Source organism: Cnephaeus nilssonii (assembly GCF_951640355.1).
Source record: "Cnephaeus nilssonii genome assembly, chromosome: 11".
Lineage (NCBI taxonomy): Eukaryota > Metazoa > Chordata > Mammalia > Chiroptera > Vespertilionidae > Cnephaeus > Cnephaeus nilssonii.
In genome coordinates, this window is record NC_137082.1 from 57,567,517 (window position 1) to 57,595,398 (window position 27,882).

The following is a 27,882-nucleotide window of genomic DNA, read 5'->3' on the forward strand; positions in this document are numbered from 1 at the left end:
GACTCAACTCCCAGTAGGGGGCGTGCAGAAGGCAGCTGATGAATGATTCTCTCTCATCATTGATGTTTCTATCTCTCTGTCCCTCTCCCTTCCTCTCTGAAATCAGTAAAAATATATATTTTAAAAAAGCGAGAACTCATGAACACGGACAATGGTATGGTGATTGCAGGGATGGAGGGGGATGTGTGTTGGTAGAAGAGAGCATAGAGAGAATAAATGGCAATAAAAAATTTTAAATTTTAAAAAATTGATTCCAAAACTTGATTGGGTTTTATCTCTATACCATGCTCTTGTTAATATTTGGATGGTATTTAATTAGACCTAAGGAGGTAACATGAAAAATGGAAATAAACACAGAGGTGTAATGTAATAATAACTATTATGAATATATATATAGTTAATGAGGGTAAATATATTTCTTTGGAAGAAATAAATGAATGTTTTTATTGCAGCTAAATTCAAATAGTTTTCTTTGAAAGGTTGATATAAATTTAATTTGTTGATTTAGGAACCACGAGCACTGTATGATGAAATAAAAGTTGTGCCAATTGCAAAACTGGATAGGACCTTTGCTGAGAAAGCTATAAAAAAATATGTAGAAGATGAAATGGCAAGGTAATTCACATTTCAAGATGCATGATAGCAATAAAAAAAATCAAGAGAGTAGATCATAGTGCTTTCAGCTATTCTTGAGTGTGTTTTTATGCTCTTCTAATAGGGCATTTGTAGTCTAGATGTATATATTATGACAACATTAAAAAATCGAGAGCTCTAGTTATAAAAACAGAATCCTATATTTGTTTTACAGAAAAAAAGAGGAAATTTTATATATCTAAAGTATCACTATTACAGGCACTATGATTAGGATATTTTTAAAGAAAAAACAACTTTGGCCTACAACAAGAGGAAAATTGTAGTAACTCCTGAGAGGTAAAGATAAGTGCAAGAGAAGTAAAAGGAAATTGAAAATCAAAATTCTCTGTGACTCTTGTATAGCTAATGATGGAGACATTTTGATTCTCACTGAATCTAACTGTAATCCTTCTGTTCTTAAGAATTTATTATATCTCCAAAGGCTAACTTACACAATAAATGAAAAATTATGAAAAATTGACAAATTCTGGCTCTTAATACTAAGAGGTTTTGCCTGACTTTTCAGTAACCACAGTGATGGTTAAGGTGGAGAAAACTTTTAGATTATTAGTCATGTAGAAGTTCAGATTTAACCTTTCAAAATATATGAGAAATACTAAGGTTTCTTGTAACTTCTATTTTCTAATTAAAACCATAATTAACAAAGTTTGTGAAACTAAAGTGTTTTGTGTACCAAAATAATTTATAACATGGAGAAATACTCAAAATGTTAATTTTTTTTAAATGTGGGCTTCAACATTAATGTGCCGGTTTTCTATTAGGCTTCCTGATAGATTGTCAGTAACTTGGCCTGAAGGAGATGAATTATTTCCCAATGAGATTAGGCCTGCTGGAACTACCATTGGTATGTTTTTGGTTTGTTTATTTCTTAATACTGAAAAAAAGGCTTTTCTTGTGTCTAACATTCCCAATATGTAAAAGACCATGAAAAATAAAAATGCCATGTGAAGACCTGGCAAGTTCATCATATTATTGGGTGTAACTAAGACACTCTTACTTTAAATTTTGGAATAATAGGTGCATTAAGGATTGAAATACTGAATAAAAAAGGAGAAGCAATACAAAAGCTTCCAGGAACAGGTCATGGAGGGTCAAAGAAACTCCTGGTTGAGCTCAAAGTTATATTACACAGTAAGTATAAAAACTAATTTGGATCTTTAATATTGTTCTTAAATGTGTAATACAGATTTTAATATATTTGTATAATTAAGGATAACTTAGCAACCTTAGATTTTATTCAAGTTAGGAATTTCAAATATGTTATGAATAATTTGAGTTTTTTAATTGATAATATTCTAAGTCTTTTTAAAAAAACTTTATTCTGAATTTTCCCATGTAGGTAACTATATGGGCTAAAATACATGTATAGTAATTTCTACTAGATAGGAATGTAAATGATCTTTGAATCCCCTCTAAGTAGAAAATACTGTAGCTCAGAACCTGTTGGCCAAAAGTACTTGGTTCACATAATAAGCCTTACCCACTCTTTGGTAAAGAGGAAAGAACTGGGTATTATTGCTCATCTTGAGTCACCTTGTTTGTTAACTTTTTTATCCATTGTCCACAGAGTGACTGTACCATTATACATTCCCATAGAAGGGTTCTAATATCTCCACATCCTTGCCAACATGCTATTTAGTTATTTTAATGTCATCCTAATTGTTATGAATGATACCTTATTGTGGTTTTGATTTGCATTTCCCTAATGATCAGTGAAGTTGAGCATCTTTTCATATGCTTATTGGCCATCTCTACATATTCTTTGAGAAATGTTTAATCCAGTCCTTTGTCCATTTTAAAATCAAATTGTTTTTCTTTGTTTGTTGTTGATTTGTAGGAGTTTTTTATATAGTTTGTGCAATAATCCCTTGTCAGATAATATGATTTGTAGGTATTTTCTTTGATTCCATGGGTTGCCTTTTTACCCTATTGATGGTGTTTTTTGATGCAGAAAAGTTTTAGATTTTGATATAGTCCAATTTGTCTATTTTTGCTTTTGTTGCCTGTGCTTTCAGTGTCATATCCACTTAGTCATTGCCAAATCCAGTGTTATGAAGCTTTTCTTGAATGTTTACTTCTATGAGTTTTGCAGTTTTAGCTCCTACGTTTTATTATTTGATCCATTTTGAGTTGACTTTTATATAGGTTAATTTTTTTATATATATGGTTAACTTCTTTTGCATGGGGATATTCAGTTTTCCCAGCATCATTTGTCAAAAAGCCTTCTTTCCTCATTGAATGGTCATGGTATCCTTGTCAAAAATCATTTAACTGTATATGGAAGGGCGCTATATTGAATTCCATTGGTCTATATGTCTGTCATTATAACAGTACTACATTGTTGTTGTTTTTATGTGTTGGTTTTAAAAAAAATTTATTGACATATAATTGACATACAAAATCCTATTGGCTTCAGATGTACATTATAAGTGATTCTGATATTTATGTAAATTATTAAATGATTCCGACTATAAGTCTAGTTACCTCTGTCACCATACAAAGTTGTTACATTTATTATTGATTACTAGAGGCCTGGTGCACAGATTCGTACACATTGAAAGGAAATTAATTAGAAGGTGGCTGGCGGGGGTGGGACTGGGCAAGACGGGCCGGACACGCCCTGGAGCCAACCTCCCCTGGTCCCTCTGAGGCCAGCTGCACCAGAGGCGACACTGGGGCTTGAAGGGCATCAGCGGAATGAGTGGGGTCCCTCTGGCAGGGCCGAAACTGGCAGTCTGACATCCCCCGAGGGGTCCCGGAGTGCAAGAGGGCACTCTACAAAGTTACTGTTGCTCGGCAGCTCCTGTGTCAAGCGCCTGTCCCCTGGTGGTCAGTGCACATCCTACCTATCAGCCATTTGGCTGGTCTCTTAGGCTTTTATATATATACTAAAGTCCTGGTGCACGAAATTCTTGCACTCGGGGTGGGGGTGTTCCTCAGCCCGGCCTGTGCCCTCTCGCAGTCTGGGAGCCCTTGGGAGATGGGGAGTGGGTCTAAGCCAGTAGTTGGACATCCTTAGCACTGCTGTGGAGGCAGGAGAGGCCACCATCACTGCCCCTCACTAGCCATAAGCCCAGCTTCTGGTTGAGCAGCGCTCCTCCTGTGGGAGCACACTGACCACCAGGAAGCAGCTTCTGCGTTGAGTGTCTGCTCCCTGGTGGTCAGTGCGTGTCATAGAGACCGGTCATTCTGCCTTTTGGTCGATTTGCATATTAGCTTTTATTATATAGGACTAGAAGCCTGGTGCACAAAATTTATGCATGGGTAGGGTCCCTAGGCCTGGCCGGCGATCAGAGCCCATTTAGGCCTAACGGCTGCCGACTGGGGCCTTCCTTCATTCCACACTGCCCCCTGGTGGTCAGCGCACGTCATAGTGAGAAATCGAACTCCCGAGGGGACACTTTCCATATTTGCCTTTTATATATTTAGATTTTATATATATTGATGTTCCCTATGCATTACATTACATCCCATGACTTACTTTATAACTGGAAGTTTGTACCTCTCTAAATCCCTTTCATCTGTTTTGCCCACCCTTCAACCCTTCCCCTCTCTGGTAACCACCAAGTTTGTTTCTTGTTATCTATCTGTTTTTTGTTTTGTTTTGTTCATTAGTTTTGTTTTTTAGATTTCACATGATTCTACAAATGAAATTATGTGGTATTTTACTTACCAAAATACCCTCCAGCTCCATCCATGGTGTCGCAAATTACATGATTTTAATTTTTTTTTTTATGGCTGAGTAAGTACCACACTGTTCATGTGAGTCATTCAGTTTTTTTCTTCCTTTTCGAGATTGTTATGGCTCTTTGGGACCCTTGAGATGTTATATGAATTTAGAATGGGTTCTCTGTTTCTGCAAAATATGTCATTAGGATTTTGATAAGGATTATATTGAATTTGTAGATCAGTTGGATATTATTGTCATCTCAACAATCCATGAATATGATTTTGTATCCCACAAGTTTACTGAATTTTTTAACTCTTAACAATTTTTTGTGAAATCTGTCATATGAACAGAGGTCATTTTATGTCTTCCTTTCCAAATGGATTCTTTTTATTTTTTCCTGATTACTCTGGCTAGGACTTCCAATAATGTATTGAATAGAAGTAAAGCTTTCAGTCTTTCGTTAGGTATGATGTTAGCTGTGGAATTTTAATAGACCTGCAAGATTTCACAAATGATCTAGCCCTGTCTCCCTCTTTAACTTCATTTTATACCATTTTCATCCTCATTTACCATACTCCTAATCATAAACACATTCTTTTTGTTCCCATACAAATCCAATTTTCCCACCGCTAAACCTTCCTTTGCATATGTTTCTTCTGCCTTAAACTTTCGAATAGCATATCTTTGACAAGCTTTATTTTTCAGGGTTCAGATTGTCACTGGTCAGAGAAACTTCTAATAATAATGATAGATATTTTCCATTACGATTTTCTAGTTTCACATTCATTTCTTTAAATTTATTTTTATAACTCAAAACTCTGTTATTTATTAAATGTGTCTTTGCTGTTTAGAACAAAGGTAGCAAAGTATTTGTGAAGGATTGGGTAGTAAATATTTAGGCTTGAGGTGTCTTTAAGTTTTTTTGTCACAGCTACCTAACTGCCTTTTTGGAATAAAGCTGCCATAGGCAATATATTTTGTTGGACTGCTTGCTTTAAAGATAGAAACTCCATGAAAGCAAGGATAATGTTTATATTCTTCACTTTTTTCTAGTACCTAGTACATAGGAGATAATGAATAAGTATTTGTTCAAAAATACATTAATTAAAAATCAGAGGAGAGTGGGGGTGGGTGGGAGGAGATTAACCGAAGAACTTGTATGCATATATGCATAACTTATGGACACACATAAAGGGTGGTGAAGGCCTGGGTGAGGGCAGGGGGTCAATTTGGGGGGGGAGGGCTATGTAATACTTTCAGCAATAAAGATTTTTTTTTAAAATTAAAAAAAAAATAAGAAAGTTGCCCATCTGGTGTGGCTCTGTGGTTGAGCATCAATCCATGAGCCAAGAGGTCACCTGGTTCCCAGTCAGGGTACATGCCTGAAATCCTCACCGGGGTGTGTGTAGGAGGCAGCAAATTGATGTTTCTCTCTCATCAATGTTTCTTTCTATTCCTCTCCTTTTCTTTCTAAAAAAAATCAACAAAAACATATTTTTAAATAATTTCAAAATAATCTATCTATATAAAAGCCTAAACAACCATTGCAACCAAATGGACGACCGAACAGGCTTCATGGGGTGACCAGGCCGGCAGGGGGGGTCAGTGAGGGGCGACCAGATGACTGAGCAGCAGGCTGCGTATGGTGACCAGGCCAGTGCTGGGGGCAGCGAGGGGCAACCAGGCCGGTGGGGGCAGTTGAGGGCAACCAGGCCAGCGGGAGGGGGTGCAGTTGGCGACCAGGCCAGCGGGGTGGGCGGGGGGGGGGACCAGTTAGGGGCGATCAGGCAGGCAGGCAGGTGAGCAGTTAGGAGCCAGTGGTCCCAGATTGTGAGAGGGATGTCCAACTGCCCCCAGGGGTCCCGGATTGGGGAGGGTGCAGGCTCAGCTGAGGGGACCATGCACTGGGCCTCTAATACTAATATAATTACTACTAAGAAGACTTTTGAATTAAATTTGACTTTTTTTGCAGCTCTGTTGTGCTTAAAATATATTTCTCTGTGTAAATTATAAAAAAATTCTAACATTACTGAAAATAATTCTGTCTTTTTAATTCTTGGTTACATCATCTACTTGACATACATTTTGGTTTTGCTTATGAATTGCTTTGTTTCAATGGGTTTTTAAAAATAAGTAAAAATCATTTCAAAGTAAAAAATAATAAAGAATATTTCAGAGAAGTGATGTTATTTCTCTGCTGTTTTCTTTCTCCTTCTTTGTGTAGTAATTTTATTACTTTTTGGCTTATCTTTCCTATTATAATTCTAAGCAAGAACAAATATATTCATATTTCTTTCCTTACAAAAAAGATAGCATATTTTATTTATATAAGTATGTTTTATCCCTTTTTTTCTCTTAACAGTAGATCTCTATATCTTAGAGATTATATAAACAGTGCTTTTTTAATCTTGCAAAAATTATTTATTTATTGTTCACAGTATTACAGATGTTCCCAATTTCCCCCCCTTTACCCCTTCCACCCAGCCTTTGCCCCACCCTGGCCCTTCCTACACTATTGTTTGTGTCCATGGGCATATATGTTCTTGGGTTCATTTCTTCCTGTCCTCCCCACTACACTGCCCTGCAAGATCTGTCAGTTTGTTCCATGCATCCATGCCTCTGGACCTATTTTGTTCTTTGGTTTATTTTGTTCGTTAGAATCTACCACATATAAGTGAGATCTTGTGATGTGTGTCTTTCTCTGACTGGCTTATTTCGCTTAGCATAATCTCCAGATTCATCCATGCTTTTCACAAAGTTTAAGAGATCCTTCTTTTTTTTCAACCACGTAGTATTCCATTGTGTAAACGTACCACTGCTTTTTTATCCACTCATGTAGAGATGGGCACTTGGGCTGTCACTGCTATGAACACAGTGGTGCATATATTCTTTCTGATTGGTGTTTTGGGATTCTTAGGATATATTCACAGAAGTGTGATCGCTGCAAACAGCAGTTCCATATTTAATTTTTTGAGGAAACCCCACACCTTTTTCCATGGTATCTGCAGCAGTCTGCGTTTCCACCAGCAGTGCACTATGGTTCCCTTTTCTCTACATCCTCACCAGCACTTGTTTTTTATTGATGGTAGCCATTCTGGCCGGTTTGAGGTGATACCTCACTGTAGTTTTTATTTGCATCTCTCTGATGATTAGTGACATGGAACGTTTTTTCATATGTCTGTTGGCCATCTATGTGTCCTCTTTGGAAAAGTGTCTGTTCAGGTCCTTTGCCCATTTTTTACATGGGATTTTTTGTCTCCTTGGTATTGAGTTGTATGAGTTCTTCATATATTTTGAAAGATAACCCTTTATCAGATGTGTCATTGGCAAATATCTTCTCCCATACAGTTCCATTTTCATTTTGTTGATCGTTTCTTTTGCTGTGCAGAAGCTTTTTAGTTTGATGTAGCCCCATTTGTTTATTTTTTCCTTTATTTCTCTTGCCCTAGGATAGTGGTCGGCAAACTCATTAGTCAACAGAGCCAAATATCAACAGTACGATTGAAATTTCTTTTGAGAGCCAAATTTTTTAAACTTAAACTACTTTTAACGCCACTTCTTCAAAATAGACTCGCCCAGACCGTGGTATTTTGTGGAAGAGCCACACTCAAGGGGCCAAAGAGCCGCATGTGGCTCGCGAGCCGCAGTTTGCCGACCACGGCCCTAGGAGATGTATCAGCAAAAATACTGCTATGCGAGGTGTCTGAGATTTTACTGCCTGTTTTCTTCTAGGATTTTTATGGTTTCACAAAATTATATTTGTCATTTATTCATTTTTAAGATATTCTTGTTTATCGTGTAAGTTGGTGGACTAGTTGCACTTTGTTGCATGTATCTGTCCAATTCCTTCAGCTTCATTTATTGAAGATTCTGTCTTTATTCCGTTGTATGCTCTTGCCTCCTTTGTCAAATATTTATTGACCGTAATGGTGTGGGTCAATTTCTGGGGTCTCTGTTTTGTTCCATTGTTCTGTATGCCTGTTTTTATGCCAGTATCAGGCTGTTTTGATTACCGTGGCTTTGTAGTATAGTTAGATATCTGGTATTGTGATCCCTCCAACTTTGTTTTTTCTCACGATTGCTGCGGCTATTTTGGGTCTTTTTTGGTTCCATATAAATTTTTTGAATATTCTAGATTGTGAAATTTGCTGTTGTTATTTTAATAGGGATTGCAATGAACCTGTAGATTGCCTTGGGTAGTATGGACATTTTAATGATGTTAATTCTACCAATCCATGAATACAGTATATTCTTCCACTTGTTTATATCTTCCTCTATCTCTTTTTTCAATGTACTCGGACTCCATTTTAAATGAGGTTTCTGTTTATTAATTTTCATAGGCAAAAGTGAACTTTATAGAACATTAGGAGGGGTAGTACTGAAACAGGGCTTGATTGGCTGCGGTTGAATATATGCTTTAGATCTTTCAAAGTTTCAAAATAACTTTTAAAAATTAAAGCAAAAAAAATATTTGATGCTATTGTAACACTTTATATTCATATTCAGTTTCACAGGTAATATATGCTTGTTTTTTTTCTTTTATTAAGCTTCAAGTGGAAATAAAGAAATAATTTCACATATTAGTCAACATGGAGGAAAATGGCCTTACTGGTTTAAAAAAATGGGTGAGTTATTCTGAATGTTAAAAATTGTATCAATGTTGCCAAAAATCGGTTTGGCTCAGTGGATAGAGCGTCGGCCTTCGGACTGAAAGGTCCCAGGTTCGATTCCGGTCAAGGGCATGTACCTTGGTTGCGGGCACATCCCCAGTAGGGGGTGTGCAGGAGGCAGCTGGTCGATGTTTCTCTCTCATCGATGTTTCTAGCTTTCTATCCCTCTCCCTTCCTCTCTGTAAAAAATCAATAAAATATATTTTTAAAAAAATTGTATCAATGTCATGTTGACTTGATTTATAATTTCTTTTTTATTTTTCCAGAAAATATTCAAAAATTGGGGAATTATACATTGAAATTACAAGTTGTATTGAATGAAAGTAATGCAGACACTTATGCTGGAAGACCACTACCATGTAAAGCAATTAAATTTTCTGTTAAAGGTAAGCAAAATATTAATACATATTTATATGCTAAAGGTGGTATTTTAAATTAAGGAGGAATAAATAGATAATTTAGTAAAAGACGTTCGACCAATTGCATAACCATTTAGATCTTAAAATGACTTTGTAGTTCTTCTTGACTGTTACGTTTCTTGTAAATTTTGAAGACATCATTGTTATCTAGCTTTCATTGTTCCTGGTAAAGTCTAAAGCTATTCTGATTCCTGACTTTTGCATATGAATCCCTCTTTCCCAGCACCTATATATTTGGTAAGTCTGTTTTTTGGTCTCAATTTCTGAAATTTTAAATTCTAGGAATTTTCTTTAAAGTACTTTGATTCCCTATTCTGTTTGTCTTTCTACAACATCTGATATCAAGATGTTGGCCCTCTTGACTGAGGTGTCTGATATTGACTGATATTCTTTTTTCTAGATTCCATCTCTTGGATTTAATTTTCTACTTTATGTGAGATTTCATTAACACGATGTACTAGTATTACACTTTCTGTTAAGGGTTTATTCTGCTATCATGTTTTAGTTTATTTCTTTTTAAAAAATATATTTTTATTGACTCTATAGAGAGGGGAAGATAGAGGGAGAGAGAAACATCAATGTGAGAGAGAAACATTGATCCGTAGCCTCTCCTATGCACCCCAACGGGACTGAACCATCAACCTGGGCTTGTGCCCTGACAAAGAATTGAACCGGCAACCATTTTGGTGCACGGTACGATGTTCAACGAACTGTGCCACACCTTCTAGGGCTCGTTTTTTACTTTCTAAAACGTATTTTTCATTCTCTTTTTTATTCCCTTTTAATGTATTCTCCTTCTACCTCATGGACTCAGTATCTTTATTCTCTGAGCTTATTAATAATAGTGGCGGTTTTTCTTGAAGCTTTTAAATTTTCTTTATTCATTGTATGTTTTCTCCCTGTTGATATTTTTCACATTTGTCTAGGTCTTTCATATTAGATGCTTTTATCTGACTGGTGACTTGTTCACATTTAAGAATAGGATATTTTTAAGCTTTTATTTTATTTGGGAGATTATGATATGGAAATTTTTAGGTTTTTCTTTCTTTGTCCAGATTCCCTAGAGTGGAGCCTTCCATTCTCCTGGTAGGAGGGTAAACACCTGGCTGCCAACATTTTGGGAGCCCATCTGGGAAAGACTGTTGAGAGTCTCATATTTAGTATATAATCTTCACTTGATTTTCCTATTTTCAGTAAACTATGACACTTTGGTAGTGCTGTTTCCCTCACTCCTTAGACCTACTTTTTTTTTTTTTTAATCTTCCCCAGACAATAAACCTTTCCTATCTATTGCTGAGGCTGAAGAAGGCAGTTGACTGGCTCTGTGTATTGAGGGGTAGGGCTCCATGGAACTGTTTCTTACACAGACTTCAGCAGGTCTTCCTTTTTTGTTTCACTTTCACTCCAACTTGATACAATTATTCCTGAGACTTTTGGGTGTCCTATAGAGTGAATTAAATTGGTTCTCTGCTTACTTTGTTGTGATTGAGGTTTTGAGGTTTCTTGGGTCTTTCTGCTAAGTCAGTGACATCTTCTCTAATAAAATGGTAATATGCAAATTAACCATCACTCCGCTACATAAGCCATGCCCACCAGCCAAGCCACGCCCATCAGCCAATCAGGGCGAGTATGCAAATTAACCCAAACCAAGATGGCTACAGCCACAGAGAACAAGGTTTCCTAGGTAACAGAGCAAGCCAAGCTTTCCATAGCCGTTGTAGGCCTAAGCCTCCACTCAAGCTACAAAGTTTCAATTATAGAAGGTAAACAAATTCAAACAAATGGCGGCAGAATGGAGCTTGAGAGAGCAGGCCAGGGTTGCCGGTGGCAACAGGGGAAGCAAAGCTTTCCGCACACCCTGGCCGGGCCCACCCGCTTAAGGCTACAAAGTTTCAATTGTAGAAGGTGAATTAACTGCCACAGAAATGGCTGCCGCCCTGGAGGGAACAGCAGGCTTGGCTCCGCTCCAGGCTACAAAGTTTCAATTGTAGAAGGAAAATAAATCCCAGATACCAGGGCCTCTGCTTGGGTTGCCAGGGGGCGTGGCCGGCCTGCAAACCACCACAGGCCCCTTGCTCAGGCCGCCCCATGCCCCAAGGGAACCCCACCCTGATCCGGGACACCCTTCAGGGCAAACCAGCTGGCCCCCACCCATGCACCAGGCCTCTATCTTATCTAATAAAAGAGGAATATACAGATTGATCATCACTGCAACACACAATATAGCTGCCCCCATGTGGTCAAAGATCCTGCCCCCATGTGGACACAAGATGGCCACTACAAGATGGCCAACAGGAGAGGGCAGTTAGGAGGCACCCGGCCTGCAAGGGAGGGCAGTTGAGAGGGACCAGGCTTGCAAAGGAGGGCAGTTGGAGGTGATCAACCCTGCAGGAGAGGGCAGTTAGGGGTGACCAGGCCGGCAGAGGAGGGCAGTTGGAGGTGATCAACCCTGCAGGAGAGGGCAGTTAGGGGTGACCAGGCTGGCAGAGGAGGGAAGTTGGGGACAAACAGGCTGGCAGGGGAGCAGTTAAGCATCAACCAGGCTGGCAGCGGAGTGGTTAGGGGGTGATCAGGCTGGCAGGCAGAAGCGGTTAGGGGCAACCAGGAAGGCAGGCAGGCAAGCAGTTGGGAGCCAGCAGTCCTGGATTGTGAGAGGGATGTCCGACTGCCCGTTCAGGCCAGGTGGGATCGGGCCTGAACGGGCAGTCGGACATCCCTCCAGGAGTCCCAGATTGGAGAGGGTACAGGCTGGGTTGAGGGACAACCCCCCACCGTGCACGAATTTCATGCACCGGGCTTCTAGTTTATCTATATGTTCTCCAGCTTTCAAAATCTGTTACTGTTGTCCTTTTTTTATTGTTGTTTTTTGTATGTTTAGGCCTCTTTAAAAGAAAGAAAAAATCTCTGTAGTGTTGTTATTATTATGCGTTTTTTGAGAAAAAGCTGACCTAAGACCTTGTGACCATTTTGCCTTCTTTAAAGAGATGGGCCACCATGGAGATCTTTTCTTTTTGGACATGTAAATCTTCCACATTTTTTAAAATAGCTGTGGAACACATTCTGCAGTTTTCTGTTGACAAAAATTTTGACTGTTTTCCATTTTGGGGGTCTATTACAAATAATATTGGGGTGTGGTTTTTTTTGCGGGGGGGTGGGGTGGGGAATTATGCTGCTTTGTGTTAGAATTTCTCTACTGTAGATACCAAGAAGTAGAATTGCCAAACTGAAGTGTATGTGCTTAAACTTTTTAAAGATATATACAGGGTTTCACCTAAAAAAATGTATACACACTGTAACAGCTGATAGCTCAATTTTGAAAATAAAATGTATTTATTAAACACTGCCTTTATAATTATTCAGAGTATGTGTGTACATTTCTGAGGAACACACTATATATTTACTCTCAAATTGTCTTCCCAAAAGGTTGTGGTACCCTCACCAAAAGACTATGAGAGTTCCAGTTTCCCTATGATCATTTCTGGTCAGCCTATATTTATGTTTTGCTAATTGGCAGTTAAATTATTCCTTTAATTATTAAGTTATGCAGCTCCTCTAGCCTTTATTGGATACTTTATGTCATCTGTGAAAGCCTGTTCATTTGCTGTGGCCATTTCAATAGTTAAAGCTATGGTTCTCAAATTAGAGCTTATATTTGAATCACCTGGAGGGCTTATTAAAATAGATTGCTGGGCATCACTCTCAGAGATTCTAACTTAGTAGGTTTGAGATGAGCCCTAGGATTTACATTTCTAATAATTTCCCAGGGATGTCTGAAACTATTAGACTAGAGACCATACTTTGAGAACAGCTGGTTTAGAGGAGGTGTTATGTATTCTGGATTTCAATCCTGTGTTGCAAATACTTTCTCATAAAGGACTTCTCTTTTAGCTTTGTTTATTGTATATAATAAGATTATTAATTATGCATTTAACAATGTTTGCCTTAGTTTTTTCTACAATATGGTTATAAGCATATTCTTTATTACTAGAGTCTCGGTGCACAAAATTCGTGCACAGGGGTGTGTGTGTGTGTGTGTCCCTCAACCCAGCTTGCACCCTCTCCAACATGGGATCCCTCTCACAATCCGGGACTGCTGGCTCCTAACCACTTGCATGCCTGCCTGCCTGATTGCCCCTAACCGCTTCTGCCTGGCAGCCTGATCACCCCCTAACCACTCCCCTGCCAGCCTAATTGGCGACTAACTGCTCCCCTGCTAGCCAGATCACCCCAACTACCCTGATCGATGCCTAACTGCTCCCCTGCTGGCCCAATTGCCCCTAACTGCCCTCCTCTGCTGGCCTGGTCACCCCTAACTGCCCTCATCTGCTGGCCTGCTCACCCCTAACTGCTCTCCTCTGCTGGCCTGGTCACCCCTAACTGCCCTCCTCTGCCAGCCTGTTCCCCCCCAACTGCCCTCCCCTGCAGGCCTGATCGCCCACAACTGCCCTCCCTTGCAAGCCTGGTCCCTCCCAACTGCCCTCCTCTGCTGGCCTGATTGCCCACCACTGCCCTCCCCTGCCGGCCATCTTGTGGCAGCGATCTTGTGTCCACATGGGGGCAGCCATCTTTGACCACATGGGGGCAGCCATCTTGTGTGTTGGAGTGACAGTCAATTTGCATATTACCTCTTTATTATATAGGCTATTCTAGCTAGAGTACCAGTGTACGACATTTGTGCACTAGTGGGGGGGCATCCCTCAGCCCGGCCTGTGCCTTCTCGCAGTCCAAGACCCCTCTGTGGATGCTCCCACCATAGCCGCTGCACTCGCCAGCCATGAGCCTGGCTTCTGGCTGAGCGGCACTCCCCCTGTGGGAGCGCACTGACCACCAGGGGCAGCTCCTGCATTGTGTGTCTGCCCCCTGGTGGTCAGTGTGCGTCATAGTGACTGTTCAGTATATTCGCATCGTAGGGTTTTATTATATAGGACTAGAGGCCCAGTGCATGAAATTAGTGCACGGGGGGTAGGGTGTCCCTCAGCCCAGCCTGCACCCTCTCCAATCTGGGACCCCCTCGAGGGATGTCTGACTGCCTGTTTAGGCCCGATCCCACCAGGCAGTTGGACATCCCTCTCACAATCCAGGACTGCTGGCTCCCAACCGCTTGCCTGCCTGCATGCCTGATTGCCCCTAACCGCTTCTGCCTGCCAGCCTGATCACCCCCTAACCACTCCCCTGCCAGCCTGATTAACACCTAACTGCTCCCCTGCCGGCCCGATTGCCCCTAACTGCCCTCCCCTGCAGGCTTGGTTGCCCCCAACTACCCTCCTCTGCTGGCCCAGTCACCCCTAACTGCCCTCCCCTGCAGGTCTGAACACCCCCAACTGCCCTCCCTTGCAGGCCTGGTCCCTCCCAACTGCCCTCCCTTGCTGGCCTGATCGCCCACAACTGCCCTCCCCTACTGGCCATCTTGTGGCGGCCATCTTGTGTCCACATGGGGGCGGCCATCTTGTGTTTTGGAGTTATGGTCAATTTGCATATTATCTCTATTATATAGGATAATCTCTACTTTTAGAATTTTACTTTTATGTATATTATGAGATAAGGATCTAACTTTATTATTTTCTGAAGTGGATTTATGAAATTTTGCAAAGATTTTAAATGCCATCTTTATTGTAGTTTAATTTCTCATGTATAAATGCATCTGTTTCTGGCCTACAATGAATTTGCTTTACATTTTTACCTTTTCTTTTTTTTTAGAGGGTAAGCCAGAAAAATTTTCATTTGGTCTTCTGGATCCTCCTTTTCGTGTTGGAGTTCCATTCAATATCCCTCTGGAGTTTCAGGATGAATTTGGTCATGCTAGTCAACTAATAAATGATATTCAGCCAGTTCTTGAAGCAAGGTAATTTGAAGTATCAACTTGTATTTGACACTTTATATTTGCTAAGCATTTACACTCTCTTTTCTTTTTTTGGCTTAAATATTTTGTATGTGGTCACCTTCATTATTATCATTAAAATGTTTAGTGGCTTTTATGATATTTGGGGGATGTATTTAGCTCCTAGCTATCCTCTGTGACTTCAGGGTCATGTATAAATTGACTCGCTAAAGTTTTTTTTTATTGAATTTACTGTTAAATTCTATAGGTAAGACTGATAGTTTTGTCTTTTTTACTCCATTTCTTTTGACAAGTATGATATGATGTCTTCTGGTAATTGTTAGTTATAACGTGTCTATTTTGTTGTTATTTGCTTAGCCTTAGAAGTTATGGACATTTAAACTGAGAAATACTGCCTACTAGGTTTTTAACCTCCTAATGCAGTTTATTTTTGTTTTAAAATCTATAACAATAAAGTATATGTTTTCCATGTAAATTTGAGTTCTTCCTTAGAATTTGACTTTACCTAATCATCTTTTAGAGTGATGTGATTGGCTTATATTAACCTTTTGCACTCGGATGTCGAGTGTGACTCGACACGGTTAGCATTAGAATAAAGGAATCGAGAAAAAAGCAAGCAAGTGCAAAGGGTTAATAAGTAGCTCTTAAAAAGTTAACAATGTGCCCAGCTGGCATGGCTCAGTGGTTGAGCATTGACCTATGAACCAAGAGGTCATGGTTCGATTTTCAGTCAGGGCAAATGCCCGGGTTGCAGGCTCCAACCCTAATGTGGGGTGTTCAGGAGGCAGACGATCAATGATTCTCTCTCATCTCTCCCTCCCTTCCTCTCTGAAATCAAAAAAATATATTTTTTTAAAAAACCCTAATAATATGTTCAGTGATGTAATTGAGGAGGTTCATTATTGAGGCTTAAGTGTATTAAACATGCTTGTTTAAAAATAAAACACTAAAGCCCTGGCCAGGTACCTCACTTAGTTAGTTAGTAGCATCCCAATATGCCAAGGTTAGGGATTTGATCCCTGGTCAAGGAAATATTCCTGAATTATGAGTCTGTGAAGTGGCTTATCTTGTTTAGCATTTAATCTTTTATGGGCCTCCTATTTTTATAAGAATCCCATGTTCCCTCCTGTTGCTGAAGCACATCCTTCCTGTTTCTTAAGAAAGGGTACATGTGAGATAAAAGCATTGCTCTGAAAAGGTCTTTTTTTCTACCCTGATACTTGATTTATTGAATAGTGGAAACTATTTTCTGTCAAAATTATGAAAGAATTCCTCCAATTCTGCCTTTGAACTTTCACTGTTGCTAATAAATTTAACTTGGTTAGTTTTCCTTTTTATGTTTCCTGTGTATTCTCTCTGGGCACTTATAGGATCTACTTTTTATTCTTAACAGGACAAAATTTTATAGTGATACATGTCTGTTTAGGTCTCTTCATTATTTGAAGTACTTCATTCTCTACTTTCCATCATCATTGTTTTCTCTTACTGGGATTCTTATTTATTTGATATTGAGCCTTCCAGACTGGTTCTCTGATTTTCCTGATTTTTCTATTTTTTAAAAATTTTTGACAGATTTTTCTCAACTTTATAACTTTTCCATTGAATTTTTCCTTTCTGCTATACTTTTAATTTTTGAGAGTTCTTCCTGGTTTTCTGAATGTTCTTTTGTAGATCTTCTTTTGTTTTATGAATATAAAATTTTTTTTCACTGACAAATTATAGTTTTTAAAAATATTTTACATAGATAATCTCTGTTGTTTCCAAGTTTGTCGCTCATGTTGATTTTTCATCTCATTACTCAGATATCTGGTAATTATTGGTCATCTTCTTATAATTGAGTGGAGATATAAAGTGCAGATGGAATGTGGGAGATGCTGATGACTATGAACTCCACTATAGAATGATCTGCTTGTAACACTTTCTTGGAGAGAAATCCTGTTGTCAGTATTTTTAAGTCTTTTCTTCTTTCTTGGGCTCGGCTGTTTTCTCAAAGAAAAATCTTTAGCCTCTTGCTTTGAGAGGAATAGTTTAGCACTCCAGGTTCATAACCTGTCCAGAAACAAGTCTGGGATGAGAATGAGGATGGGAAGGTCTCAGCGTCTATATGCATTTATTCAGGATTACCCCTTCTATTCTTTTTATTATTTTACCCTCCTTCAATTTATGTGCTTTCCCCTGGTTCAGAGAGTCTCTGCTTTAGCCTTTTTCAAAGAATAATCTTTTAGTCATCTGACAGAGGCAGAGAGTGGAGGTCTGGGGATGGTGATTTCCACATCTATCTATCTATCTATCTATCTATCTATCTATCTATCTATCTATCTATCATTTTGCCTTTCTATTTTTAAACCACTTTTAGAGGTAACTAGTACCACCAATTCCTGAGTGATACCTGGGAATTCTGTGGTATAGATTGGTTTCTGACTTTTTCCATTGCTGTTGTAGGGTTCAAGTTTTTTTTAGACTACTAGGTCACTTGCTGCTGTGTTCTAGTAAGTTTTGTTGTCCTTGTCTCTTCTTCCTTTCCTCTCTTTTTAAATCTTTGTCTTTAACAGTGGATTAAAGGAATCTCTTCGTTGGCATATTCCTAAGGTTTTATGAGATAACTAGGGGCCCGGTGCATGAAATTCGTGCACTGGGGATGGGGGGGGGGTCCCTCAGCCCAACCTGCCCCCTCTCACATAATGGGAGCCCTCAGGGGATGTCCTACTGATGGTTTAGGCCTGCGCCCCACGGGGAGCGGGCCTAAGCCGCAGTCTGGCCTCCCTTTGTGGGAGGCAACCAGGCTGATCAGGGGAAGGCACCAGCCCCATTACCCCACTGCTGCAGCCACTGCCAGTCACCACAGCCACCAAGGTGTTTTCATCAACACGGACTCCAGTCCCTTCACCAAGAAAAAATGACAACTTTCTTTAGGCATTTTCAAGATATATCTTTCATAGGATATGCATTTCTTTCTTTCTTTTTTTTTTTAATCCTCACCTGAGGATATGTTTCCATTGACTTTTAGAGAATGTGGAAGAGAAAGGGAAAGACAGAGAGAAACATCAAAGTTAGAGGAACACTTTGATTGGTTGCCTCCTGCATGAGCCCTGATCTGGGCCCCTCCAGGGAGGAGCCTGCAACCTAGGTACATGCCCTTGATCAGAATTGAACCCAGATCCTGCTGTCGGCAGGCCGAGGCATTATCCACCGAGTCAAACCGGCTAGGGCAGGATATGACATTTCTTAGCCCTCCAGCAGCGGACCTTCGTTTTTTTCTCCAGAAGTGTGGTGGAAAATCCCTAGATCACCTTTTTGGATTCTTATTACCCAAGTTACTAAGAATATTACCAGTGGCATAAGGAAGCTTAGCCAATGTGCAGTCAGAAAAGGTGTTTCCTCTATAGTTCACACCAATTGAGGGCTGGGCCCTGCCCAGGCCTAAAACCTCTGGCCGAAGCTTTAGGCCTGGGCAGGGGCCCTCCAGCTCCCTGCAATCGCAGGTTCCACTCCTGCCCACACCGAAAGCCTCTGCCAGAGGCTTTCGGCCTTAGGCAGGGGACCCCCATCTCCCTGTGATCGCAGGCTCTGCCCCTGTCCAGGCCTGCCCAGACCGAAAGCCTCTGGCTGAGGCTTTCGGCCTTGGGCAGGGGAGTGCCTGTGATCAATCACAGGCTCCACTCCTGCCCAAAAGCCTTGGGCAGGGCTCCCCCAGCTCCCTGCGATAGCAGGTTCCGCTGCTGTCCAGACAGAAAGCCTCTATCCGAGGCTTTCAGCCTTGGGCAGGGGACCCCCAGCTCCCTGCGATCAATCGCAGGCTCTGCTCCTGCCCAAAAGCCTGTGGCGGAGGCTTTCAGCCTTGGGCAGGGGACCCCAGGCTCCTTGTGATCGGAGGCTCTACCCCTGCCCAGGCCTGCCAGGCCGAAAGCCTGTGGCCGAGGCTTGCCTGCCCAGGCCGAAAGCCTCTACCTCTGGCCGAGGCATTTGGCCTTGGGTAGGGGACACCCAGCTCCCTGCGATCGATCGCAGGCTTTGCTCCTGCCCAAAGGCCTTGGGCAGGGCTCCCTCAGCTCCCTGCAATTGCAGGCTCCGCTTCTGCCCAGGCCAAAAGCCTCCACCAGAGGCTTTCAGCCTTGGGCAGGGGACCCCCAGCTCCCTGTGATCACAGGCTCCGCCCCTGACCCCTTGTTCTGATTGCAGGCTTGGCCCTGCCCAGGAGCCCCCTGGCTCAGGCCCTTCCCAGACTGCTCTGGGCCAACGCGGCCTTACCTCACAGTGACCTGGGTGCCAGGATATTCCCGGGACACAGGCACAGGCGCTGGGCGCCTATGTATGCAAATTAACCGCCATCTTTGGGGTTAATTTGCATACTCACTCTGATTGGCTATGGGCGTATCGAAGGTACGGTCAGTTTACATGTTTGTCTATTATTAGGTAAGATGAAAATAGATGTGTGCCTTTGATGTGTCATCGTCCTAAAGAAGTTTATCTTGTATGCTACTGTGTGTCTTTTTTCAAGCAAAGCATGCTGTTTAATTTTTGCAGTTTATTCAGAAATACTTTTTAATATTTAAATTCCATTCTTCAGAAAACATAGGCGTTTTCTCCATCACGTTGTACTTTTTCTTTGTTTTTTCACTTTACCCCTTGACAGAGTAAAATGTTTACACTCTTAAGAATCTACACATGTTCAAAGGTGATTTAGAAATCAAATTGCCTATGGTAGTAGATCAGGGATCTCAGTATATATTTTAACAATATTACATCTTATAAGACTATACTTGATTTTTTTTTGTACTTTATCTAAATTTGCCATTCAGTTATAGGTGCCAAAAATCCTCTGAAATCCCATTGAGTAAAGAGTTGTGGTTTTTTTTAAATAAGTTTTTAGAGAGAGAGGAAGGGAGAAGCATAGAGAGATAGAAACATCTGGGAGAGGCATAGAGAGATAGGAACATCCATGAGAAAGAAACATCTATGTCTGCCTCCTGCACACCCTCTACTAGGGATTGAGCCCACAACCCAGGCATGTGCCCGGACTGGGAATTGAGCTGGGTGGGATCTCTTGGTTCGTTGGCTGATGCTCAACCACTGAAACACAACTATCTGGGTAAGGGTGAAAGATTTGAAAGAATCTATGCAAAAGCTGAAGAAATGCTTAACCCTGGCCTATTTGGATTATTTTTTTCTTCTTAGGCCTATATCTATAGTCTAGCATTTGCTTATTTCCTACCTTGTATCTTTACTAATTCATTATATGAAGTTTTACATTTTACAGTATGTCTACCATTTGTATTGGCTTATTGGTATCATTTATCAGTACTTGTTAGATCATTGTTCTATGGGAAAAAAATTCATAGGAATTTGCTTCTTTGTTCAGTTATTCCTTTTTTAAAATACTGTTTTATTTTAAAAATGAATTAAACTTGTGAATGGCATATGAGAAAACAGAACACATTTGCAGCTTCTTTGTAGATAATGGGGGGAAGTTACGAAATAATTTTTTTTTTCCAGTGGTTTATCTTTACAATATGAAGGAATAACCAAGGGACCAAATTGTATAATTCGAGGTGTTACAGCTAAGGGCCCTGTAAACTCTTGTCAAGGCAAGGTAAGCATTGATATAAATGTTACAATTGTAAAAATGAAATTGTAAATTTAAAATTGAATAACTTATTTTTGTAACAAGATGATAGTAATGTTGGGTTCTTAAGAATTAGTCAGGATCATGCCACTTGACTTACCATATATATCTCTAAGAAAAATCTGCATGTTTGCTACTGTTATTTTTGTTAAAACATTTATTAATTCAATATTTTTCAACTGTCTTCATCATCTTTATTTCAGTCTTTCCACATACAAGGTCATTTTTCAATACAGTTATCCAGTACTGTGTTGTTTCTCTTTTTTAAAATTTTCAATTACAGTTTACTTTCAATATTATTTTGTATTGGTTTCAGATATAATGCATAGCAGTTAGACAATCATATACTTTACAAAGTGATTCCCCCAATGTTTCCAGTATTCATTTTTCTATCACTTTTTCCATCCATTTTTGAATTCTTAGAACAGAAACAAATATATGAGAAACTTTAGCTCACTTATGTAAACATAATGGGTTTGGTATTTGGATAAAGAAAAGTATGTTTATAGAAGAGTTAGAAGATAGAATACAGAGTTCACATATACTCTTCATCTAGCTTTCTCTATTAATATCTTATATAACCATCCTATATTTATTCACACTAAGAAATGAACATTGATACAATACTATTAACAACACTATGGACTATATTTACATTTTCCAGTTTTTCAGTAGTATTTTTTTCTATTCCAGGATCTAACCCAGAATACTATGTTGTATTTGTAGATTTTTGTTTTTGCCACTTGACTATTGCCCTACATTTTTGTATCTGTCAATCCTGATTTTGGTCATTATTCAGAAGTTATGTCTTATAAATCTGAAGATTATAGTCTGTAAAGAAGCAGTATGTCAATTCTTTTACCTATGTCTTTTACATACATACATCCTAATAAAAGAGTAATATGCAAATTAAGCATCACTCCATTACAACACAAGCCACACCCACCAGCCAATCAGGAGCAAGTATGCAAATTAACCCAACCAAGATGGCTGCGGCTACCAAGCGAGCAGGAGGCTTGGGTTTCCCTGGCAATGGAGGAAGTCAAGCTTTCTGCACACCCTGGCAGGCCCAGGCCTCCACTCAAGGCTACAAAGTTTCAATTATAGAAGATAAATAAATCCCAATGAAAATGGCGGCAGCCACGGAGCTGGAGAGAGCAGGAGGCTTGAGTTGCCCCAGCGATGGAGGAAGCCAAGTTTCCGCAGCCCTGGCCTGCCTTGGCTTCCTCCGCTCAAGGCTACAAAGTTTCAATTATAGAAGATAAATAAATCCCAGATACTAGAGCCTATGCTTGGGTTGCCTGAGGGCATGGCTGGCCTGCAAACCACCACAGGCCCCTTCCCCAGGCCACCCCATGCCCCAAAGGAACCCCCACCCTGATCCGGGACACCAGGGCAAACCAGCTGGCCCCAATTCGTGCACCAGGCCTCTATCCTATCTAATAAAAGAGTAATATGCAAATTGACCTTCCAACACACAAGATTTCTGCCCCCATGTGGTCAAAAATGGCTGCTCCCATGTGGACACAAGATGGCCGCCACAAGATGGCCAGCAGGGGAGGGCAGTTGGGCGGGATCAGGCCTGCAAGGAAGGGCAGTTGTGGGCGATCAGACCAGCAGGGGAGGGCAGTTGGGAGGGACCAGGCCTGCAAGGGAGGGCAGTTGGGGGCAATCAAGCCTGCAGGGGAGGGCAGTTAGAGGTGACCAGGCCGGCAGAGGAGGGAAGTTGGAGGCAACCGGGCCTGCAGGGAAGGGCAGTTGGCGGGGGTACCCAGGCATACAGGGGAGAGTAGTTGGGGGGGGCAGGGGACCAGGCCTGCAGGGAAGAGCAGTTTTGGGGGACCAGGTCTGCAGGGGAGGGCAGTTAGGGGTGACCAGGCCTGCAGGGGAAGGCAGTTAGGGGCAAACAGGCAGGCCGGGGAGCAGTTAGGCATCAGTCAGGCTGACACGGGAGTGATTAGGGGGTGATCAGGCTGGCAGGCAGAAGTGGTTAGGGACAATCAGGAAGGCAGGCAGGCGAGCAGTTGGGAGCCAGCAGTCCTGGATTGTGAGAGGGATGTCTGACTGCCTGTTCAGGCCCGATCCTGATAGACTCCGCTCCTGCCCAAAAGCCTACCAGGATCGGGCCTGAACGGGCAGTCGGACATCCCTCAAGGGGTCCCAGATTGGAGAGGGTGCAGGCTGGGCTGAGGGACACACACCACCCCCCTATGCATGAATTTCGTGCACTGGGCCTCTAGTAAATATATAATTACATATAATCCTATATAATAAAAGGCCAGAGGCATCACGACCGAAACAACCAGAGACCCGACTACCATGGCCCCTTGCAGGGCTGGCCCCTCCCCCAAGCAAGCAGTTAGGGGCAATCAGGCAGGCAGAGTGGTTAGGGATGATCAGGCAGGCAGACCAGCTGTTAGGGGTGATCAGGCAGGTAGGCAAGTGGTTAGGGGAGATCAGGTAGGCAGACAGCCCCTCGCAGGGCTGGCCCTGCCCCCAGCAAAGAAAGGAGGCCCAGGCCAGCCAAGCCATTGCACCCCAGCCTGTTGCCTGCAGAGGGAGGCCATCAGTGGCAGGGGAGGGGGGGCAGCGCTGCACAGATGGCAAGCAGTGGCAGCGGTGGGGGTGGAGCCAGCTGCCGGCAGCCAGTAGAAGGAAAGCCCCAATAGGCCCTGATCTCAGGCCAGGCCTAGGAACCCTACCCGAGGGGTCGCGGATTGTGAAAGGGTGCAGGCCGGGCTGAGGGACCCCCTCGAGTGCACGAATTTTCGTGCACCCGACCTTTAGTGTTAATATAAAATTGCTAAGTAGACTTCTGTAATGGTATGAAAATAAAAAGCAAAAATAAATCAGAATTGAGGTGATAAAATACTTAAGTATTTATTTAAGACTTGGATTTGTTTAAATTTTTTCAACAGAGTTTTAATCTGAAGGTTATTCTTCCGGGTTTTAAAGAAGACTCACAGATTTTGAAAATTAGATTACTACCAGGTAATATTATTTTAAGAAATATTCCTAAATTTACCTTTTAAATAATATTATGATAAAATGTAATAATATCTTTTGGTGTGATAATTGTATAAGTCTTGAAAAGACATATGAATGTCAAACATAACACTGATAGAAATGACCAGGAAAACCTTGAGGATGACCTTAGTGACATTCTAAGAATAACTTTGGGAGGAAAATTTGAATATTGAAAATGTATTTGGGAACTATTTTTAGAGCTGTACTTACTAGGCTTATATTACAACTGAGTCCGTCTTTTACCTCTTCTGGTACAACAGTGATTACTTCGTATTTTAAGAAAAAAAAGTTTCTCATGTATTTAAATTGTTAATTTGAAAATGAAGTTACATTAAAGTTTCACAGGGTAGAAAATGCTGGCTATTTTGAGGAACAGTCTATTTTAGAAATTCACAGAGTATATTCTAGACTCAACCCTTCTGGGTTTGAATCTAAACTGACACTTATGAGCTAGGTAAACTTGTATGTGTCAGTTTCTTCATGTGTAAAATGAGAATATTTATTTTCAGTGTTGTGAGGATTAAATAAGTTAATATGGGCAACTCTTGCTCTGCAGCTCCATGGTAACTGAATAGAGGACACAGTTTCAATATGCATGCGTTCTCATTAACACAGTACTGCTCTTAAGTGAGAACTGCATGTCTTTGTAAAATGCCTAGAACAGTGCTTGGGATGTAAGTTTTAGCTCTGAAATTAACAATACCATGATTATATCTTTATCTATATATGACCTTTTGTACTAGTTTTGAGTGAAAAGAAACATTGGCTATTTTATTATCTTTTATAAATTCCAGTAGTTTGAGATTTCCCGCAATCATGAATTGATAAAAATTGGCACCTTAGTAAAAGTATAATAAAAAGTATTACATATTAATAAACATTTATAATTATTTTATTTTAGAGGTTAGCTAAAAGTGTGGATTGGAGTAGAGAGATTCTTAGCAACCAGTTGGTTCTGACATTTTTTTGGAATTCAAGAATGAAAGTGTTAAAGTAGGAAGTAGCACAATGTAGTGATAGTGGTCATCAGGTTTCATATTATAAACCAGAACTTAAACCTGAATCTGCTACTCTCTAGCCCAGTGATGGGCAACCTTTTGAGCTTGGTGTGTCAAACTTCGCCAAAAAACTGAGCATAACTCGGGTAGTGTGTCACCTTAGCCCTTAGCGGCCGCATGTCATCAGAAATGGCTACGCGTGTCAGTGCTGACACACATGTCATAGGTTCGCCATCACTGCTCTAGCCACTTGTCCTGAACAAGATACTTAATCTCTCTGGATCTCAGTACCTTGTCTATAAAATGGAGACAATAATATTACCTTATTTATTAAGATCATTATGAGGATTATATGAGAACTAGAGGCCTGATGTACAAAATTCATGCAAGAGTAGTAGGCCTTCCTTCCCTCGGCTGCTGGCACCGGCTTCCCTCTGGCACCTGGGACCCGGGCTTCCCTCGCAGCCCTGGCTTCCTCTGGAAGGATGTTTGGTCTAATTAGCATATTATGCTTTTATTAGTATAGATAGTACTTAATTAAAACTTAACATGTTGCCTGGCATAGAGTAAAAAAGTATTAGCTAATATCGTAAAGTAAAATAAGTGTTTCTAGTAACTATTCTTTATAAACTTGTGTTATCAGCATTTAGCATAAATTAAATTTTAAAAATACCAGTGTTTATAGAACACATCAAGTCATCTTGCTACAGAAGTGTAAGCCCTCTTATTAATCTTAGAGGAAGCTTGTGTTGTAATTTGCTTATGATAGCAAAGTAGTAGGCAGTCTGACAAATTATCTGGTCATATCAGTACATGAACTGATCGTTTGAACATTATCCTTTATTTTATTTTATTTTTAAATATATTTTATTGATTTTTTTACAGAGAGGAAGAGAGAGGGATAGAGAGTTAGAAACATCGATGAGAGAGAAACATCGATCAGCTGCCTCTTGCACACCCCCTACTGGGAATGTGCCCGCAACCAAGGTACATGCCCTCGACCGGAATCGAACCTGGGACCCCTGAGTCCGCAGGCCGACGCTCTATCCACTGAGCCAAACCGGTTTCGGCTGAACATTATCCTTTAAACAGGCATGTAGTTACATGTGTCTGAGAAATCAGTCATTGTATAAAGTTGAAGTTAGTAAAAGTATAATAAACTTTGCTTTTTTTCTTGACTACTTTTTTTTTCCAGGATCTTTTTTAAAAATGTATGTGTATAGGTGATTTCTAGCATGAGGTATCACTGTGTCACAGTTTGTTGCATAAAACTTAAGTCTAGACATCAGGCATTTTTATACAATTGAGACAACCCTGCTCAGATATAGAATTTATGCATTTGGGGAATAGAAATGATGAAACATGGATATGGCTTAGTTTTTCCTTTCTCAGCATTATTTATAAATTACTATAAATTACTAAAACTTGAAATTTTAAAAATTATTTCTTTTGATATTTCTATATTTCAATCTTAGAAACTTGAATCTTTATTGTGTAATTTCCTTGTAGGTCCCCCTCATCAATTGAAAGTGAAACCTGATTCTGAATTTTTAGTTATAGAAAATGGAACAGCTTTCCCATTTCAGGTAGAAGTTTTGGATGAATCAGACAATATAACAACACAACCAAAATTGGTTGTTCATTGTAAGGTAAGCTATTGTAAGATAAAGAATATGTAGATTTTATTTTGAAGCCCATTGTAGTAAATGGAAATAACTATATTTTTAGCTGCTTTTTAGTAAGTCTTGTATAGTATCTAGGTCTTGAACGATTATTCCATGGAGAAATTTGTGTGATATTGTATTACCAATAGTTTTCAGGATCCCTAAGCCAATAAAGATGTCAGCTACACCAAGTTTCATAAAGAAATTTATGAACTAAAGATTCCCCTCCTCTCCTTCCTTGGTTCATTCACCTCATTTCAGGTGAAGTATTTATTTTATGAATAGAAATCCTTCAGGATTGGGGATGGATGGATGGATGGATGGACAAATGGATGGATGGATGGATCAATGAAGATGACTAAAAGGAAAGGAAAACCCAAGTAGTTTGTAAAGTAAAAACAGGAAGAGTATTGGTTGAGGAAGTCAGATTTTCTTCCAAAACAGATAAATTTTACCTAGAAATATAAAAAATTAACTCTTTTCAATCATAAATTCCCTAGAATATTTTGAATTCTACTTAGAATTTTCTAATTTATAGCCAGAAATAGTAGCTCTATTGAAGTACTTGAAAATTTAAACAATTATTTAATAAGTTATTGAAGTCTTAAATGATTTTTTGTGCTTCTAGTTTTCAGGTGCTCCTAACCTTCCACTCTACACTGTGGATTGCAGTAGTTCTGGAACCAGTATTTTATCAGGACCTGCAATTCAAGTTCAGAATATTAAAAAAGACCAGACGCTTAAAGCTAAAATTGAAATACCTGTAAGTTGTTACTGTTATTCATTGGTATTATTTTGAGTCTTCATATAAATAGTCTTTAAGAGATTTAGAATAAATTCTGTAAAGTTGTTTGACTTTTTTAAATGAGGTATTTGCAGTTCTTTTAGCCAAAGGGAAATAAGGAAGCATGAAGTGGTATAGTGAATAATTTAATGTTTTATATAAAATACTAGAGGCCTGGTGCACCAAAATTTGTGCACAGGGGAGGGAGGTCCCTTAGCCAGGCCTACACCTCTCACAGTCTGGGAGCCCTCAGGGGATGTCTCACTGATGGCTTAGGCCCGCTCCTGGCGGGGAGCGGGCCTATGCCATCAGTAGGACATCCTTAGCGCTGCTGCGGAGGTGAGAAAGGCTCCCACCACTGCCACTGTACTCGCCAGCCTTGAGCCCGGCTTCTGGGCTTCCGGCTGAGCGGCACACCCCCTGTGGGAGCACACTGACCACCAGGGGGCAGCTCTTGCATTGAGCGTCTGCACCCTGGTGGTCAGTGCATGTCATAGCGACCAGTCATTTTGCGGTCAATATGCATATTACCCT

General features: G+C 40.4%; 1 protein-coding gene across 2 annotated transcripts in view; it reads left to right on the forward strand.

Moving 5' to 3' along the window:
- Positions 1-27,882, forward strand: part of SMCHD1 (structural maintenance of chromosomes flexible hinge domain containing 1) — a 164,544-nt gene that overhangs the window by 52,668 nt on the left and 83,994 nt on the right. For both annotated transcript variants that reach the window (XM_079784345.1, XM_079784346.1), the window contains exons 15-24: positions 509-615; positions 1,416-1,498; positions 1,672-1,785; positions 8,872-8,949; positions 9,261-9,380; positions 15,111-15,255; positions 20,746-20,842; positions 23,794-23,866; positions 26,410-26,549; positions 27,193-27,327. In XM_079784345.1, the coding sequence (XP_079640471.1) occupies positions 509-615; positions 1,416-1,498; positions 1,672-1,785; positions 8,872-8,949; positions 9,261-9,380; positions 15,111-15,255; positions 20,746-20,842; positions 23,794-23,866; positions 26,410-26,549; positions 27,193-27,327 (1,092 nt within the window). The remainder of the gene's footprint in view (positions 1-508; positions 616-1,415; positions 1,499-1,671; positions 1,786-8,871; positions 8,950-9,260; positions 9,381-15,110; positions 15,256-20,745; positions 20,843-23,793; positions 23,867-26,409; positions 26,550-27,192; positions 27,328-27,882) is intronic.